This window comes from Lutra lutra, chromosome 16 (genome assembly GCF_902655055.1).
Source record: "Lutra lutra chromosome 16, mLutLut1.2, whole genome shotgun sequence".
Lineage (NCBI taxonomy): Eukaryota > Metazoa > Chordata > Mammalia > Carnivora > Mustelidae > Lutra > Lutra lutra.
This window is the reverse complement of record NC_062293.1, coordinates 58,114,711-58,129,298: the sequence shown is the minus strand read 5'-3', so window position 1 is coordinate 58,129,298 and position 14,588 is coordinate 58,114,711. Positions and strand designations below refer to the sequence as shown.

At 48.1% G+C, this 14,588-nt stretch overlaps 1 protein-coding gene across 6 annotated transcripts in view; it reads right to left on the bottom strand.

Moving 5' to 3' along the window:
• MYH10 (myosin heavy chain 10) overlaps window positions 1-14,588 on the bottom strand; it is a 118,911-nt gene that overhangs the window by 77,799 nt on the left and 26,524 nt on the right. For all 6 annotated transcript variants that reach the window (XM_047707822.1, XM_047707820.1, XM_047707824.1 and 3 more), the window contains exon 5: window positions 410-512. In XM_047707822.1, coding sequence (XP_047563778.1) covers window positions 410-512 — 103 coding nt within the window. The remainder of the gene's footprint in view (window positions 1-409; window positions 513-14,588) is intronic.

Below are 14,588 nucleotides of genomic sequence, written 5' to 3'. Positions count from 1 at the left end.
CGGTCCCCAAATTTCTATCTCCGCCTCCAGCTGCCCCAGACGGTTAGCAGCAACAGGCTGCCGTGCCACTTGCGGAAAGAAGTGTTAAAGACACTTGAGGACCTTCCTTCAGTGGAATAGGACATCTTGGGAAGCAACACTCATCATCGTTAACGGTTCTTCCCGAAGCTTCGGAGAGGGATTGGGCTTCAAGCTACCACCGCTAATTCCACTTGGCCTGTGCGAAAGACCTAGTTAATAGCAAGTTCCAGGTCAACCTGCTCCCTCCCGAGCGGAGGAAGTTTCTGGAGGCGGGGAGCAGACAAGGGAGCGGGTTCTCCCAGCAGTGTGCCGGGCTTCCTGACGCTGACTTCTGAAATTCTGAAAGAACAGCCCTGACACACAAACAAACCAGAGAAGACAAACTTACAGGAATATTATGGTCCTTCCGTCCTTTATGCGAAGAAGCGACGTGCGCAAGGTACTGAATGACCTTCTTTGTGTTTTCTGTCTTCCCGGCACCCGATTCACCCCTGGAAGAGGAAAGAGCACAGGCCACCTGAAAGAAAGCTGAGCTCACATATTCCCAAATTACAACGGGCACAATTAACGGAGTTGGAACAAGAATTGGTAGAAAGTAAAAAAGAGTGTAAGTAGGGGGGGAAACCTACCAGCAGAAGTCAGAAAATGTTTTAAAAATTTTAAATAATTAAATTATCCCAAACTTTTTTTTTTTTTTTTTAAGGTGCCAGTAAGACAAAGGATAGAGTCATAATGTGGCTTTTTCCTTGGAGTTTGGGGACTCTACCAGAGAAGTGACATTTTTTAATAAAAGTTCATGAAACAGGGCACCTGGGTGGCTCAGTTAGTTAAGCAACTGCCTTCAGCTCAGGTCACAATCCTGGAGTCCCGGGATCGAGTCCCACATCAGGCTCCCACCTCCACGGGGAGTCTGCTTCTCTCTCTGACCTTCTCACCTCTCATGCTGTTTCTCACTATCTCTCTCTCAGATAAATAAATAAAATCTTGAAAAAAAAAAAAAAGTTCATGAAACAATTCCTCAACCCCAGAAATGCAGTCAACGCTGGAAATAGGACTCCTGAAACAGTGAGGATGATTTAATCTGAAGATGTGGAAAGGACTCTGGGATGCCCACTGATGCTCAAATTCAAGTCCAGGTAAGATTTTCTCAGCATCTGCCCCCAAACCAGCTGCCAACTGCTCCTTCCCCAGCGCCACCCGTGCGGAAGCTCGTACACACCTTATGGAACCTTCTCTCGCGGACTGCTGGCTTTGTGCCCTGGGCTCCTGGAGACGGGGAGCCCGACCCCGTGCAAGCGTTTACTATGTGTTTGTGTTTGTTTGAGATTATTGTGCATTTGTGTTTGTGTTGGCTTTTTTAATCCATGTAACCTTGGGCAGCATCAACACAGAGCCAGCGCACAATTTGTAGAGAAAACAAACACTATGACTTTTGTTACAAACCGGGACAAATGTCACCGCTTCGTGTTTAAAAACAAGGCTGGCACATTTTAAAGGCAGCTTTTTATTTCTACTCAAGGACTAATCTTGAAATTCAGGCAAGCTGCTAGGCACAGGGATGCCTAAGTTATGGTCTTTCTGTTCAAATATCAAAGGCTTCCTAAGATCGGATTCAAAGCGAACCTATCTACACAACCAAGAAAATCTCAATTTGGAATAAAAGAAAAATTTTCATATGTGTTTAGATTTTTCATTAAGGAAGAGAAAAAGCCCCAGGTAGGGGAAAAAAACCCAGAAACAGAAAAAAAGCACCAGAAACCCCAAAATATTATTAAACCCATGGCTAGCTAATAATCCTCTAAGCTTGTTTTATCCAAGGCTTGAAAGTCTAATTTTTCTAGTAAACTCTGACCCTTCCCTGGAAGTATACTCAGGATTGTACTATGAACTAGCCCCAACTTAAATTTTTCAGGTTTACTGCTTACATTATTATCTTAATTCTCTGCACCTATACCTATAATCTTAATTGCAGAGGGTTCGGGCAAAGGGAGCCAACTGACCTACTAGTCCTATGGCTTTGAGTAAGGAAATCGTCTTCTCAGGCCCTCACGCCACCCTTTGCACAAGGCAGGAATCATGTTAGAACCTTTCTAGCTACAAGACTTGATTCTAGAAACAACCCACTTACTGGTTTATAAGCATATTTAATATATGAAGCTCCTTAACCACCGTCCATTGTTCTACAAAAAACAGTTCCCTTGTGTGTTTTACCATCTACAAGTTTTGAACTGTAGGTACTCAATAGACCGAATTCAAGGGTTTTTCGCCTGCTGTTTGTGCTTAAAAAGGCCTTTCTTGCACCAGAATGATACCCATCTATGTTCTCATTTTTATAACATTATTATTAAATCCATCTGTATTTTCTTCCAGAACTTTGATGGTTTCACTTTTTACAATGAAATCTTTAATCCATCTGGAAAAAAAAATTATAGTTTGGGGTAAACATATAATCAGATTTTATCCCCAGATGATTCAGCCCACATCCCAGTATCAATGGTTTGACAAAGACACTCATTACCCCGTGATCTGAACTATTATCTGATATTTACTTCTACATACAGCTTAGTCTAAGGCCAGAAACGTACTTCAAGAGTTCTGAAACAGGACGAGCCACAGCCACCCCCAGCATTGGTCTTCTTTAAAACAAAACAAAACAAAACAAAACACCCAAGTAGTCTCTGAAGTGTATTTTTTCAGATAAACCTCAAATAATTTTGTTCTGCTCAAATAGTTTTGTTCAAAGTTTTGTCCCTCACCTCTTCCCCCACAAATAAAAAAATAAGAGGTGGCATTCTGAACTAATATTAATATGCATGCTTTTTTTAAATTTTTTTTTTTTAGGAGAGAGGACGTCTTCATCTCTAGCTCTCGGGTAAATTTTGTGTTCATGACAAGCAAGCAGCATATCTTTCTTATCATCGATCTTTGGTATCATAGGGTCCAGCACAGCAGGGGCTGAATGAATCAATACAGGTCCTACACGTTTCAAGTTTATTCCTAGGCTCTTTTTATAATTTTTATTCCTGCTGTTAACATCCTTATATTTTCTACCTGGCTTCCTCTGGTGCCTGGCTAAGGTAGTAACTGCACTCACTTGACAAATACTTACAAATCGACCAGTATTGGGTGATTCTTCTGAGCACAAGAGCCAGAGCTGTGAACCTTTGTCTCCATCCTTGCGGAGCTCAAGTTCAGGAGAAGAGAGAAGATAAACCACAAAAACAAGCAAGAGGAGTGTGGGACATGAGAAATGTCTTTAAGGCATCAAGGAAGTGGCTGGGGGGAGCAGGGGGAAGGCAGACAGGAGCGGAGGACACCGGACATCTCCCCGGAGACGTGATGTTCTGGGGAGAGCCTCCCAAAAAGGGAGAACAGGCCAGGGAAATCGGGGGGCACCACGATCAGGCAGATGGAGAGACGAACGCCAAGGTCTTTGCCAGGAACCAGGGTGCAGGTATAAATGTGGGGCTGGAGGCAAACCAACAGCGACGCAGAGAGCTGCAGGGACTCTGGGGGGCAGCGAGAAGCTTCCTGAGTCCCGGGAGAAGATCCGCATTTTATTCATGCATTCATTTCTCAAGAGCGAGTGTAGTGGTTTTTCTCCGTTTTGTTAACTTTATTCAAAATACTCCATGTTTCAAAGCTAATCATGATGTTGGCGGTTGGCTTCAAACAAATAATTTTTCTGTTAGGCGAGGAAATGAGCCTCTCATTTTGACTGATGATGACTTGTCTGGAAAATAGTTCTGATTGTTCCCTTTCTGCTTAGTTGTGTCTCTGTGGTTTCTCCGCTAGCTCTGCTCCATTGGACCCGCTTCAGTGTGTCCTTAACACGATCTACCCCCTCCCTGTCACACTCCCTGGGCGGTGCTTCAACAATGCTTATCTCAGCCACATTTCTGTACATTTCAGGTCTAAGGGGACTTTGACACAGAGGACATGGCTGTAAAGAGAGAGGTTACTAGCAAGTTCCCGAGAGGGGAGATGGGGAGCCGCACATAACTCGTCTTAAAATGTGGCCAGTAGCTTCTAACACAGGAGCCCATGGTGAAGAAAGAACATGGGCCATCTGAGGCCCATCATCACTGCCCAGTTACTGTCCACTCACCTGCTCGCCCACCACTTACGGAGGGGGCACCTTAGGTTACCAAGCCCCGAATTATTTTACAAATCCATAGCGCTTGCGTTAATGGTTAAGAATGTGGGTTATGGGGTGGGGGGCGCCTGGGTGGCTCAGTGAGTTAAGCATCTGCCTTCTGCTCAGGTCATGATCCCAGGGTCCTGGGATTGAGCCCTACATCAGGCTCCCTGCTTGACAGAGAGTCTGCTTCTCCCTCTCCCACTCCCCCTGCTTGTGTTCCCTCTCTCGCTGTGTCGCTCTCTCTGTCAAATAAATAAACTCTGTTAAAAAAGAAGAATGTGGGTTATGGTGTCCAGATGACCTGCCTAGATTGAAACCCCGTCCACTGCTCTCTAGCTCTGGGCTTTGGGCGAGTGACTCAGCTCTCTGGGCTTCAGTTTATACTCCTTTCAGTGAAAGACTGTACTTCACAGGCCCGGGAGCATGCCTGTAAGGAGCCTAGCTCTGCCCCCGGCCAGAAGGCTCTTGGCGAATGACAATAATGCTAATAAGTAGGTATGAGGAGGATGGAGGTATTAACAGCAGTAAAAAAGAAAAAAAAAAAAAAAAGCTAATCCCCAACGTGTCTATGAAAGAGGTGGTAGGATCAAAGGCATAGAATTAGAAATCTCGGAAATAATTTTTTAAAAGGGCAACAGTACATCTGTCCCAGACAGAGGCAGAGAAATCAAAGCAGCTTGGACGGAAGTAAAGATGGGAGGGAGCCCATCGGAAAGCTCAGCAGGGTTCTCACCGAGGAAGCAGGTCAGGAGAATCCTCAGAGAGCAGAGCAACAGAACAAGACCTCGAAGCCAGGAGGACAAAGGGATCTGATCTGGTTTCCACCGAGGAGACCAGACCCATGGACGGAGGCGCTCTGCACGGGAAGGCTGCTCCGTCCGTGCTGGTCCACGTGCTGCCAGTGTGAGGTCATCGAGGAGGGACAGTGAGCAGCCTGCGTCTCGTGCAGGACATCGGGACACACAAAGTCAGTGTTTTCTGGCCTGGAGGTGTTCTGGTTCTCTAGAGAGGTCTTTGGCCCTCGGTGGCTTTGTGAAGACGTGCGCAATCCAAAACACAACGTAAAAACCAACAGCGCTAAGAATGGGGGAGGAAGAGCGTTGACAGGTGATTGATTCTGGGATCTTTCCTGGAGTCCCTTCTGGACCCTGGATACCTTTCCCCAACGAGAAACTCCTCACCCAGATCTGAATGGCTTCTTTTCTTCTTCTACGGATACATCAATTTCAGTCTAGTTTCAAAAATCCCCTCTGCCCCAAGGTCTAGCTTCAGATGACCTCCGTTTGAACACCAGCCACACGTGACATTAGCTGACGACTGCCGACAGTTTCAAAACTCTGTTAGAAAGCAGTTTATTCGCAAGAGCCGAGGTTCTGTGGTCAAGACAGGTCTGGGGTCGGTCCTCCATCCCACGAACACCAGGGTCAGCCTTGGCTATCAGGAAACAGGACGACCGCAAAGATTCACGGAGGGAACGCTCGCAAAGAGCTGAGTCCCTTTCCTGGCACATTTGCCAAGAACATTTTAAACTTCTCTTCACCGGCTGATATGAATACTTCTTTCTCCCCTGTAACTCAGCTATCATTCAGATACACCTACCAGAATCCAAAAGCTCCCCCAGTTTTAAGACTTGAGCACTTCTAAAGCAAGGACCATCTGAAAAGCAAACAGTGGTCCAGAGAAGCTGATGGTCTGGCCCGGAGTCACGGAGCTAGCTCGGGGTGGACGAGAAAACACCAGACATCTACCTGACCCCATGACGCCTTTTTGCCTACACCACACTATTGCCTTAGATGTGTGTTTTAAGTATTTTTTTTTGAAGGCAGTTTTAGAGATGGAGAGGAACGCAGAGGTTTCCCAACTACTCTCTGTGCCAGCACAGGCACAGTCTCCTCCATTATCAACATCATTAAAATGGGACATTTTTTACCAAGGACCCTACGTCATGATCACCCAAAGTTTGATTAGGTTTCACTCCGGGTGTGGTTCGTTCTGTGGGTTTAGACAAACACAAACACATAACGGCGCGTATCTATAACACCATATGGGATAGTTTCAGTGCCCTAAAGTCCTCTGCCCTCTGCCGTCTCATCTCCCCTCCCTCCCACACCTCCTGCGCTCCCTGTCTCTATGGCTGGAGTCAGACAGTTTGGAACCTTCTCAGATGGGCTCCTTTCACGTGCTCGTGTGCCTTTAGCGATCCTCCGGGTCTTCTCATGACTTGAGAGCTCGACTGTTTTCAGGGCCCAGCAAGACTCCATCGTCTGGACGTACCAGCACTTATCTACGCACCCTCCAGAAGGATATCCTGGTTGCCTCCTAGTTTGGGTAATCGTGTTCAAAGCAAGTCTTCATGTTGGCGTAAGTTGAACCCCAGTAGGTAAATACTATGGAGTGTGACTGGTGGGTCATGGTAAGAATATGCTTAGTTTTGGGGCGCCTGGGTGGCTCAAGTCATGATCCCGGGGTCCTGGGATCGAGCCTCGCATCCGGCTCTTTGCTCAGCAGGGAGGCCTGCTTCCCTCTCTCCCACTCCCCCTGCTTGTGTTTCCGCTTTCACTGTGTTTCTGTCAAATAAATAAATAAAATCTAAAAAAAAAAAAAAAAAAAAAAAAAGCAAACAGTTCTAAATCCAGGCGAGTTCAGTCAGCACTAAAATTAATGGATTTCTATAGGATAAAATTCCTGAAGAAAAAAAATCTCGTCATGTCCCGACAGAAGGCTGATGTGAGGCAACCACTGTTTTACAACTGTTACATGATTAAATGCACTTAAAAGGAGAAAGACTTGCATTAACCGGCAGTTAGAAAGTCATAAATGTAAACAGATTATTCTTTAAAAAGGGAGCTTAGAGAACAGAATCATTTCCTAACCAGGGTGACTGCTCTGTAAATTTCAATTCTAATGAGAGGAAATTCAACATAAGGATACATTCTTAATAAGATTTCACTGCCCATGACACGGGATTAAGTGTAGAAAACACGGCTTTCTCGGTGGTAAAGGAAACCCTGCATGTCCTCACCAGAGGCTCTGGCAACACATGAGGTCAAGGACCCTGCAGGGGGCTGGACCCATAAGTGGGGGCCCACACTGCCCGGCCTGGGTCTGCAGAGGGAAAAGCTGGGTGGGTAGTAGCAGGCAGAGGAGGCCAGAGGGGAAATGAAGATGTTCATCGTTTTGGAGGAAAAGTAAAGAGTTACTGATTAAAATAGTAAAGCTTAGAGAGAGGCTATCGAACTACCTAAATAAATAAATAAATAAATATATATATATATATATATATATATATATATATATATATTTTTTTTTTTTTTTTTTTTTTTTAAACACTGCTTCTGGGGAGCCTGGGCTGCTGTCAGTGGAGTGTTCAGTTTTAGTATATGTGCTGCTGAAGCGAGTACTCGGTAGCGTATCCGACTCTTGGTTTCAGCTCAGGTCGTGATCTCAGGGTTGTGAGATCAAGCCCTGTGTCAGGCTCTACACTCAGCATGGAGTCTGGTGAGATTCTCTCCCCCTGCGCCCTGCCCCGCCCTGCTTACACTCTCTCTAAAATAAATTAATAAATCTTTAAAAAAAACTGTTGCCTCCATCTATATTTTTCTTTGTGATACTATATAATAGTATCACACTATGTAATAGTATCACAAAGAATACTATTAATAGAAAATAACTACTATGTAAAATTGAGTAAATAGTTAATGTCACACAGGAAACTTAAGCAGCCTGGCTGTGTGTTGGCTAAAGTTGAAGAGATCCCAGTTATAACATTCTTGGACTTCTTTGGTGGCTACTCAAAGACACCACAGAGTGAATCCTATTCTCTCAAATCTAAGATACATTGTTTCACATTTTCCTACTTCTCAAGTCACAGTGTAGCTTCTAATAGATATGAACAAGAAAAATGTTATTAAATATCATAACCAGGAGCATCCAAGAATTAAGAAAGAGTTCCGAGGCCAAAAGATCTGCTGGGGAACTTTCCCCCAGGGTGACCGTAATGTTCCCCATCGCGACAGAGGTTCGGTTACACAAAGAGCCCTGCAGACATGTATTTAAGATTTGCGTAGTTCATTATATACAAATTTTAGCTCCAAAGAGAAAGATGTAAATACTGGACTTCAGTTAATGTAATGTACACTGAGGTGCTTAAGGGGAAGGGCACCAAAGTCTGTAATTGAACTTGAAATAAAGTTCAATAAACCTGAACTTGAAATAAATCAAGTGAAGGGATTGACAGCTCATCAAAGCGGTATAAAAATTACTTTAAACTGAAAATATCAAACCGCAGCCACGGAAGGAAACATTACCTAACCTTAAGCACAGCCTCCTGAAAATATAGCGGCCATTCATCCCAGGGAGTGTCCTGACTGGGAAAAGACAGACCCAGTAACTACAAAGTCAGCCGTCTGTCAGCATGGTACAGCCCGACAGAACCCTCTGCGCTTTCTCCTTGAAGCCCTACTCTTTCTTTTTGGTCAAGCTTAGCATAGAAGCCTTTTATTTCTGGATACTCAGCAAATGCTCCTCATGGAGTACTCCTGTGTTTGCGCAGATAATCGTAGTCATTTCTCCTATTACTCTACGGCCAGTTAATTTGCAAAGCCCCAGGTGCAGGACACAAGGTGGAAAAGGAAAAAAATTTCTTCCCGGCTCGAACAATAAAATGGATCAATGGATGGACAGAGGAGGAACACGGCAATATATCATACAGCAAATCCAGTGAAATATTAATGGTAGAATCTAGCTGGAGGGATATATGGGTCTTGACTCAAAATTCTTTCAACTGTGCTTTATGCTTGGAAATATCCACAATCAGATGCCCGGACAAGTTAAAGGGAAGGAAAGAGAAGGTACTTGCTGACTGCGACTTTGTGCTCAAGAAGACAGAAGCGGACTCTACCAAGACTCACTTCAGAAATCCGACCCTATTAATTAAGAACAAAGGAGCCTAAAATTACCCTAATTACAAATGCCTGCAGAAGTCACTTCTGGTGACAAAAGTAGATTGGCATTCTCTATCTAACCTTTCATTCTATCAACAGCACTCATTCCCTCCCTGAGTGTTTCCTGCATCCCAACATTTACAAAAAGTCCTCAACAAAAATAGTCACCCTAGGGCACCTGGGTGGCTCAGTTGGCTGAGTGTCTTGACAGTTGATTTCAGCTCAGGTCGAGATCTCGGGGTTGTGAGTTCCAGCCCCGCACCAGGCTCCATGCTCAGTGCAGAGTCTGTGGGAGATGCTCTCTTTCCCCCTCCATCTGCCCCCTCCCCCACTCATACTCAACACACACTCTCCTGCACTCTCTTAAATAAATAAATAGATACATCAATAGCTAGATAGTCACCCAAGCTCCAAAACCACCTGCTCAGGGAGGAGAGGTCTGCGGAGGTCTGTGTCCTGCCCCTGTCTCCCAGATTACTGGATGTGGGGATGTGGGGTATTGTCGCCAGACAGCACAGACTGGCAACAAACACATTCTCTTTTGCCCTCACTCATGAGCAGAATGTAGCTCGTTTATCCATTTCACGGAGAGTCCCAATGCCTAGATTTCCGGGTGACGATTAACCGATGGTGCACGATGAAGGACATGGGTCCTCTTCATCCCTGGTTCCTGGGAGGGAGCCTCTAAGTCCTTGGAAAGTCTCTGTCATTTATGGGGGGCCCTGAGAGCTTGTGCCAACGAGGGGACTCACGACAGGCCCCTAGATAGTTCCAGGATGGGCACTGGCCACACTGGAAGACCAGTCCAGTGATCAGAGGTTTGGGCACTGAGTCAAGGAAATCACCCCAATATCCCAGGAGGGGAGAGGGGCTGGAGACGGAATTGAAACCCACGGCCCATGATTCAATCATTCATTCCTGCTTGATCAAAACCCCTTAAAGACTCTAGACTCTGAAGCTCGGGGGAGCTTCCTGGCTGGGGATAAACATCCATGTGCTGGGCGGGGAAGTGTCCAGAGGATATGGAAGGTTTACAATGGGGATGCTCCCAGGCCTCACCCTTGCTGTCTCTGCTTCTGGCTGGATCTGATTCATCATCCTCGTGAATTATCAAACCCAACAGGGCAGTGACCCCCAAATACATAGCTGGCTGGTCAGAAGTGCAGGTGGCCCGGGACCCCATAAGCTTAAGGCTGGGGTCCACAGCATGAGCACTTTGTATAGGAGTAGGCCCTGGGTGGGCCGGGTCAAAACTGCATCGCAATGCATAATCTTTAAGACACTTGCAGATCAGGCTCTAAACTTTTTTTTTTTGAGATTTTATTTATTTGACAGAAGAACATAAGCAGGGGGAGTGGGAGAGGGAGAAACAGGCTCCTGGCTGAGCAGGGAGCCTGATGTGGGGCTCGATCCCAGGATCCTGGCATCATGACCTGAGCCGAAAGCAGACGCTTAATGACTGAGCCTCCCAGGTGCCCCAATAACTTTTTTGAAGAACACCAGCCAATGAGATAAACAACAAAAGAAAGCAAAAAGTTAAAGACTACTCTAGAATACAGAATTGAAATGAAGAGACCTAAGGCAAGGATCGTGGATTTTAAAAACGACAAAAAATATGTTAGAGGGGCGCCTGGGTGGCTCGGTGGGTTAAGCCTCTGCCTTTGGCTCTGGTCATGATCTCAGGGTCCTGGGATCGAGCCCCGCATCGGGCTCTCTGCTCAGCGGGGAGCCTGCTTCCCCCTCTTTCTCTGCCTGCCTCTCTGCCTACTTGTGATCTCTGTCAAATAAATAAATAAAATCTTTAAAAAAAAAGTTAGAAAAAAACTACTGGAATTGGATCCTACATCAGATACTATAGAACCAATGTGGACCTTCTCAGCGTGAGGACAGCCCGCAGTTACGTGGGGACGCCCTTGTCCTGGGAAGTCACTTGAAGAATCCCAGGGTGTCAGGAAGTCTGCAATCCAGTTGCAAATGGTTTAAAAAAAAAAAAGCTTTTGCGCATAGAAAACTGACAAGGTGAAGGGTATGCAGCCATTTAAAGTATCATTCTGTCAACCTAAAGTAGGTTTGAATTTTTTAAAAATAAAAATGTGGGGAAATGCATCAGCAAAGTTTTTAGAAGGCTAAAAATGAAGAAAACATGGTAAAAAAAATTTTAAATCACAGAAGCTGGGTGATGGGCATACGTGGCCCACGTACCATTCTATTTCTGTGTAGCTTTTAAGTTTCAAGCTCAAAATGCCTTTTAAAAATGGTATCAGGAAGGTTTTCCCTTAAAAACATACAGTATCATCAGTAATCTATACTTCAGCCTGTTGTCTTGGTTCCTACCTCATTGAGATTCGTGCATTTGTTTGCCCTTTTATCTGTTTCTGAAATATGTTCCCTGTTCAGAGCAGGGTGCCGGGGTCTCTGAGGTTATTAAGACCAGTCGAGGTAAGTCACAGTCCCCACCCTTCCACCTAGTTGTAAAGCATGGTCTGGGCGACCCAAACACGGAACCAAGGACGGCCGTGGATATAAAAGAGGGTCGGGGAGAGAAAAATCAATGTGTGTTGGAACCTGTCATATAGGGGGACTCAACTTGAGGAGATTTTGGTCCCCGGAGGGAAGATGAGGGTAAAGGCATGAAGCCAGCCGGGATCCATAAAGCCAGCCAGACCAGAGCTGTAGGACCGGCTAGGACCAGACAGAAATGTCCGACAGCATGCCAGAAATGGGGGCCTGCAGACAGAGGGGTCAGAGGACACGGTGAGATGCTGGGGCTGGAGTCCTGAAACACAGGAGCAGACAGCAGAAATCAGGAAACTGGGTGATGCGTGGCAGTGTACGTTAATTTTTCCGCACGCTGAGTTCAAGCTGATATGTGTTCCTTACTTCACACCGTATGCTGCGCTTGCACCCAAATCCTTGAAAACTGCCTGATGCCACTCCTCACCTGATGTCCTCCGTGCCTGCAGGCTTCAGGGCACCTCCCTTGTCCACCCAGAACACGGATTCTTCAGGAAGCCGTCAGGGAGTGTGAGAAGAATCAGGGTCTAGAAACTCATCCGGCTGCAAGCCTGCCCACCTGAGCTAGCAATGCACCGGGACCCAGAAGTACCAGGCACAGCCGCTGCCCACAGAGGCCCAAGCCCCCCACCACACCCTGGACTCCTGGGAATCCTCCGGGCTCATGGCCCTGCCATGCTCAACCCTGCTTGGTGCCCAAGACATCGGCTTGCAGGTCGTTTGGCATTCTCACAGTCTGCTCCCACGCTGTCCTCTCTCCTGATCCCGAACCACACCCCCGTTTCCTCTGCACACACCGGACCCTCCTTCCAGAGGGAGCAAAGTCCCCCACACCTACCAGCTCCTCACTGAGCAGTGAGGTGAGGTCCTCACCAGGTGAGGACCACCCCCTCTCTCCCCTCCGCGGTGCCCCCAGACCTGAGCCTGGCGTCCTGCTCGCTCGCCCTTACGGTGTCTGCAGACCCTGGCGTGGAGAAGAGCCCCGAGCCCGCCCCACCCCTCCTCTTCAGTGGTCCTGACTTCTGGATTATTCTCTCCCAGGGAGATCATTAAGAACAAAACCTCTCCTCTTGTTTCCAAAAATTAAGCACATTTTATTCCAAAAGAGTGGAAAGGATATGATCTTGGAACGAAGGACGCTCCACTAGGTGAAATCCTTTAGCCTTAGGAAGGGCTGATGATGCTTCAGCACTCGTGTCTGTGTGCGTTTGCGCATGCGCAGGTGAGCCCCTCCTCTCCGCAGGTGACGGACACATCCCAGACCCCGCCCTCAGCGCCGCAATTCCAGTGAGTCCTCCCACCCTCAACGCCTCCCTGCCCACTCCTCCTGCTCTGTCTTCAGGATCCCCAGCATCATTGGTTCTACTCCATTGGGACCCCTACGCTGTCCCAAACCATCTACTCCCTCCCAACAGTGCGCTCCCCTATGCCCATACCGCACGGGACGGCTTCTCCACCCCATGTTCTCCGTTCCCTCACTCCGCTGTCCCCCACTTGCTGAAACGGCTCCACCTTTTGATGGGCGGGATCTGGTTCCACTCTGCCGCTCTCCCGCGGAGGATGGACCACAGCGATGGCCCCAACCATTTCCACTCTCGCTCTATCTGCTCCCCCTGCCTTGGCCCTGTGTCTTGCTTGGGGCTGGGAAGACCGCAAAGGCGACAGGAGCAGGAACTTGAACGAGGCTCATGCACCGGGGCTCACTGTCTCACTGCTCCTGCAACCTTGCCCCTGGGGTACAGAGCCTGGCACCGCGGGCTGGAGAGCACGAAGATACGCAGAGGTGAAGGCAAGCCCCCCCCAACCCCAGCCAGCAGTCTGCACCCCCTCCAGAACCCGCAGCAGAGACAGGAGCAGCCCCAGGTGGTGGAAACACCAGCTGAGACGACCTAGTTGCGGGGAAGAGTATTTTAAGCCATGATGTGCCAGGCTGGTTGGCTGTTCAGGAAAGGCTCACTTGCACAACCCCAGAGGCTGAACAAGGCTGGGAGGAAATGTAGGCAACAAGCAGACCTGTGCCACTACCTCCACCTCTCCTCCCCCCGGCTTATATCAGATACCGGAGCTGCGACGTCAGGGAAAAGAGAAGTGAGAGACCAGAAGGTTCCAGCCCCTCCTTCAAACTCGCCCACGGTAAACGCTCGACCACGCACAGAAAGATTCAGTCAGTCTCCAACCACTGCCCTTCACTCTCCCCCACTGTTTGAGAGCAGCAGGCCTACACCTGCAGTTTGGGATTTTCACTCTTCCACTCTCCCATCCTTTCTTGAGTGTAATCTGGCCTCTGCCTCCATCTCAGCCCCTGGGTGGACGGACACACCCAGGGCCCCTGTCTCTGTGGGGCTCGCCCTGTCTTCAGGCTTCTGTGCTGGCCATAGCCATGGACACACACCCTCCTGCCTCCTCAGCCTCCCTGACCTCTGCCTGACTCCTGCCTTTCCTCGGGGCTCCACACTCGGCCTTCTCTCTCCCCTCCTCTGGAGGCAGCCCCTCTCACAGGCCTGCACCTGGGGCAGCCCTCTCCTGAGCTCCACATCCAGGAGTAGTGAAGGAGCCCGCACGCACCGCAGCCAGCTCTTCCCCCACGCCCACTGCCTCCACTCAGGGCCTGCACTTCCCCTACAGGCCGCCAGACAGACACCCCAGCCCCTCCAGTGACTCCCCTGCACACTTGGCATAGTCACATCTCCAGCTTTTGCCTGCACCGACCGCCAGCCTCCCGATCAGTCTTCCGATGCCTTTCCTGCCCACACTGAAGCCAGGCTGGTCTTTCTAACTAACGATCCTTTTCTAAGCCAATCTAATGGCGTCCCGCCGTGGATACGGCTTCATTCACTTCCGGCGCTCGAGCATCCAGTACACGAGGCACGTGACCGTGGGTAACGTGGTCGCACTGCTGACATGTCCAGGAGCCCACCAGGTGCACGCGGAAACTAGAGATGTAAGTTTCCCAGATAAACACTGCAAAA